Source organism: Notamacropus eugenii, chromosome 7 (genome assembly GCF_028372415.1).
Source record: "Notamacropus eugenii isolate mMacEug1 chromosome 7, mMacEug1.pri_v2, whole genome shotgun sequence".
In the NCBI taxonomy this organism is placed as follows: Eukaryota; Metazoa; Chordata; class Mammalia; order Diprotodontia; family Macropodidae; genus Notamacropus; species Notamacropus eugenii.
Window position 1 is genome coordinate 15120307 of NC_092878.1, and position 5075 is coordinate 15125381.

The window sequence follows — 5075 nt, forward strand, 5'->3', positions numbered from 1 at the left end:
TATTGCTGGGTCAAAGGGTATGCATATTTTTGTAGCCCTTTGGGCATAGTTGCAAATTATTCTCCAGAATGGTTAGATCAGCCCACAGCAGCACCAACAATGTATTAGTGTTTCAGCTCTCCCACATTCTCTCCAACGTCTATCATCTTCCCATTCTGTCATGTTTGCCAATGTGATAGGTGTGATATGCTACTTCAAAGTTGTTTTGATTTGCATCTCTCTATTCAAAAGTGATTTAGAGCATCTTTTTCATATGCCTATAGATACCTTTAATTTCTTCCTCTGAAAATTGCCTGTTCATATTCTTTGACCCTTCTGAGAAACAAAGAAAAGAGGGATTTCCCAGAGTTGGGAATCAGGATGGTAAAACAGACTTCCTATATAATACTTAGAATGTCAGTATCATTAAAATACTAATTATTATTAGAGAAAAACTATAGTATGAGAGAAAAGGTCTGAATTAACTACAGTAACTTTTCTTCCCTTAATAGTCTCCTGGTTGTATAGATGGAGTTGGAGAACAATACAGTGACTGAATTCATTCTTCTGGGTCTAACCCAATCCAAAGAGATACAACTTTTGATCTTTGTACTGATCTTCTCCTTCTACATGATCATCCTTCCTGGGAACCTTCTTATCATCATTACCATCAGATCAGATCCTGCTCTCACAGCACCTCTTTATTTCTTCCTGGGCAACCTGGCTTTCTTGGATGCTACTTATTCTTTCGTTGTAGCCCCCAAAATGCTGGTAGATTTTTTGTATGAGAAAAAGACCATCTCTTATCAAGGATGTATCACCCAGCTTTTCTTCCTGCATTTTCTTGGAGTAGGTGAGATGTTCCTCCTTGTGGTGATGGCATTTGACCGCTATATTGCAATCTGCAAACCCTTACACTATGCAGCCATTATGAATGGCCAAGTATGCTATGTTTTGTTGCTAGCCCTGTGGGTTGGGGGTTTTATTCACTCCATTGTGCAGGTGGCTCTCATTATCCATTTGCCTTTCTGTGGCCCAAATCAGCTGGATAACTTCTTCTGTGATGTCCCACAGATCATCAAGCTGGCCTGCACTGACACCTTTGTGGTGGAACTCCTGATGGTGTCCAACAGTGGACTGCTTACCTTGCTATGTTTCCTGGGTTTGCTGACATCTTATGCAGTCATCCTCTTTCGGGTTAGGGGATCTTCTTCTGAGGGGAAGAGCAAGGCTTTGTCCACTTGTACCACCCATGTTATCATTGTGTTTCTAATGTTTGGACCTGCCATCTTTATTTACACCCGCCCTTTTAGGTCCTTCCCGGCTGACAAAGTGGTTGCCCTTTTTCACACTGTCATCTTTCCCTTGCTGAATCCTGTCATTTATACCCTGAGAAACCAGGAAGTAAAGACCTCTATGAGGAAGTTGGTGAATAGGCAGGTCATTTGTGGAGTAGAATGAAGAATGAGTATCACTCAGGATATCTTCAACTAGGATTCATTCACTACCATTATTCACTCTATTAATTTGATGCAGAAAATATAGCTATACATGGGAAGAACACAGGGTTGTAAAAACTGGAACATACTGGAGAATGCCATATTGGTAGTTTGATCTTAACAATAAAGTTGCTGGGTACAACATTTGGGGAGGGGAAATAGAGAAGAAACGGGTCAGTTTGCTGAATAAATATGACATGTGCTCAACTCCATGTTTTGGGGAGGACTGTGTCAAAGAAAGGCACACATCAGAGGAGCTCACTGAACCTTCTTATATGAAGTTCCAACCTTTATGGGCCAGATGACATTGAAATATTGAAAATCTATTTTTTTAATTAATTAGGTTGTATTCAGTTTTCTCCAGTCACTTCCATATATCTTATGTTTTATCTTCCTCCCTACCCCACCTTAGTCCTCTCTCCCCCTCCCTCCCCGATGTGGAATGCAATCATATATATGTTCTACAATACATTCTTATAAAAACATCTTCACCTTAGTAGTGTTGCATAGAAGAATTAAAATGAATGGAATAAAACATGAAAACAAAACAAAACATAAAATAACACAAGAGAAATGGTCTGATTCAATCTGTGATGCTATTGCATAGTTCTTTCTCTGGATGTTGAAGGTATTTTGCCTCAATATTCCATTGGGAATTTTGTAGGTGCTTGCATTGCTGTAAAGGGCTAAGTCTACCAAAAATATTCCTTGCACACTATAATTGTTGCTGTGTGCAAAGTTGTCCTGGTTTTGCTCCTTTCACTCAGCATCAGTTTCCATGGGTCCTTCCAGGCCTCTCTGAAGCCTTCCTGTTCATCATTTCCTATAACACAATAATGTTCTATTACATTCACATACCACAATTTATTCAGCCATTCCCCAATTGATGGGCATCCCTTTAATTTCCAGTTTTGACCATCACAAAGAAAACTGCAATAAATGTTTTTGTACATGTGGGACCCTTTCCCATTTTTGTGATGTCTTTGGGATATTGCTTTGGGATATATTTGGGATATAGAAACCATATTGCTGAGTCATAGATATGCAAGTTTTTGTAGCCCTTTAGGCATACATAGTTCGAAATTGTTCTCCAGAATGGTTAGATCAGCTTAGAGTTCCAGCGAAAATGAATTAGTCTTCCAACTCTCTCATAAATTCTCCAACATTTATCATCCTCCCTGTTTTTTCATATTAGCCAGTCTAATAGATGTGATGTGGTATCTCAGAGCTGTTTTGATTTGCATCTCTCTAATCAATAGTGATTTAGAACATTTTTTTCATATGACTATAGATAGCTTCAATTTCTTCCTCTGAAAACTCTCTGTTCATATCTTTTGACCATTTGTCAATTGGGGAATGATTTGTGTTAATGTACATTAGATTCAGTTCTCTATATATTTTTTAAAGGAGGCCTTTATCACAGACACTAGTTGCAAAATTTCTTTCCCTGTTTTCTGCTTCCTTCCTCATTTTTATTGCATTGTGTTTGTTTGTGCAAAAACTTTTCAACTTCATGTAATCAAAACTATCAATTTTGTACTTCAAAATGTTCTCTCTTTTTTAATCAAAAATTTCTCCATTCTCCATAAATCTGACAGATGCACTATTCCTCACTCCCCCAATTTGTTTATGGTATCAGTCTTTATATCTTGATCATGTAGCCACTTGGACTTTATATATGTGTACAGTGTCAGGCATTGGTCTATGCCCACTTTCTGCCATACTGTTATCCAGTTTTCCCAGTTATTTTTGTCAAACAGTGAGTTCTTATCCAAGAAACTGGGATTCTTGGGTTTATCTAATAGTAGATTGCTATATTCATTGACTACTGTGTCTTGAGTACCTAGCTATTCCACTGGTCTACCCCTCTATTTCTTAATTAGTGCCAAATGGTTTCAATGATTGTTGCTTTATAATACAATTTGAGATCTGGTGCAGCTAGGCCAGCTAGGTTCTAGCATTTCTTTTCACTTATTCCCTTGATATTCTGGACCTTTCGTTCTTCCAGGTGAATTTTGATATTACTTTTTCTGGATCTAGAAGACAATTTTCTGGTAGTTTGATTGGTATAGTACTGAATAGGTAAATTAACAGGTAGGGTTGTCATTTTTATTATATTATCTTGGCCTACCCAGGAGCAACTAATGTTTTTCCACTTACATAGATCTGACTTTATTTGCATGAAAAGTGTTTTGTAATTGTGTTCATATAGTCCCTGGGTTTGTTTTGACAGGTAAACTCCCAGATATTTTATAATGTCTACCATAGCTTTAAATGGGATTTCTTTTTCTATCTGTTGCTGTTGGGCTTTATTAGTTGTATATAGAAATGCAAATGATTTATGTGGGGATTTTTTGTAACCTGCAACTTTGTTTATTATTTCAAGGAATTTTTTTCAGTGTTCTCCAGAGATGTATCATATATACCTCATCCAGTGTTTTATTCAACTCTTTAACTTCTTTCTTGTTTATTTTTAGGATAGTTTTATCAATTTCAGAGGGGGGAGGTTGAGGTCCCCCGCTAGTATAGTTTTGCTGCCTTTTTTCCTGTAACTCCCTTAACTTCTCCTCTAGGAACATGGGTACTATAGCACTTGCAGCATATACTTTTAGCAACGATATTACTTTGTTGTCTATGGTGCATTTTAGCAGGATCTAGTTTTCTTCTTTATCTCTTTTTATTAGATCTATTTCTGCTTTTGCTTTGTCTCAGATTAAGATTGCTACCCCTGCTTTTTTTACATCAGCTGAAGCACAATATATTCTGCTCCAATCCTTTACCTTTACACTGTATGTTCTCTCGTTTGAAATGTGTTTCTTGTAAACAACATATTGTTGCATTATGGTTTTTAATCCATTCTGCTATCTGCCTCTGTTTTATGGAAGAGTTCATCCCATTCACATTCACAGTTATGATTACTGTCTGTGTCTTTCCCTCCATCCTATTTCCCCCCATTTGTGCTTTTAGTTCTCCCTTCTCCCTTCCCCTCCAAAATAGAGTTTTAGTTTTTGACCAGTGCCTTCCTCAGTCTTCCTTCTCTTCTTTCAGCCCCCCCTGTCTTTTACTACTCGTTTTCTTTACTACTCCTTCCTTCCCTGTTAAGCTCCCTTCCGCTTTCTGTCACCTTTCCTTTCCTATTGCTTATAAGCTAATTACATTTTTGTACTTAACTGAGTTTATTGGTCCCTTCTTGAACCAAATCACCTGAGAGTAAATCTCAAACAATGCTCATCTCCCTCCCCTCTTTCCCTCTACTGTTATGTTTTTTTGCCTGTTCCTGTGATGTAACTTACCTTTTTCTGCCTCCTCCTTTTCACATCTCCTTGTTACAATTCCTGTGCTGCTTTCAATCACATTTTTATCATCCCATCATTTAATTTATACCTACTACCTCTATCTATTATATCCCTTTCATATATCATAAGAAATATGCAATTATCAAATTTAACATGTATCATCTTGACTTATAAGGATGTAAACAGTTTTCCCATATTAATAAGAAGTTTTTTCCCTGTTTATCTTTTTATTCCTTTCTTGAAATTTGTGTTTGAAGATTGAATTTTCTATTGATCTCTTGCTTTTCATCAGGAAGGTCTG

The 5075-nt window shown here is 37.2% G+C and overlaps 1 protein-coding gene across 1 annotated transcript; it reads left to right on the plus strand.

Annotated features, from left to right (window-relative positions):
• The first annotated feature begins 507 nt into the window (after positions 1 to 507).
• Positions 508 to 1440, plus strand: LOC140513456 (olfactory receptor 4N5-like). The gene has a single exon (XM_072623154.1). The coding sequence runs from the start codon at positions 508 to 510 to the stop codon at positions 1438 to 1440; it is 933 nt and encodes a 310-aa protein (XP_072479255.1).
• The last annotated feature ends 3635 nt before the right edge of the window (positions 1441 to 5075 follow it).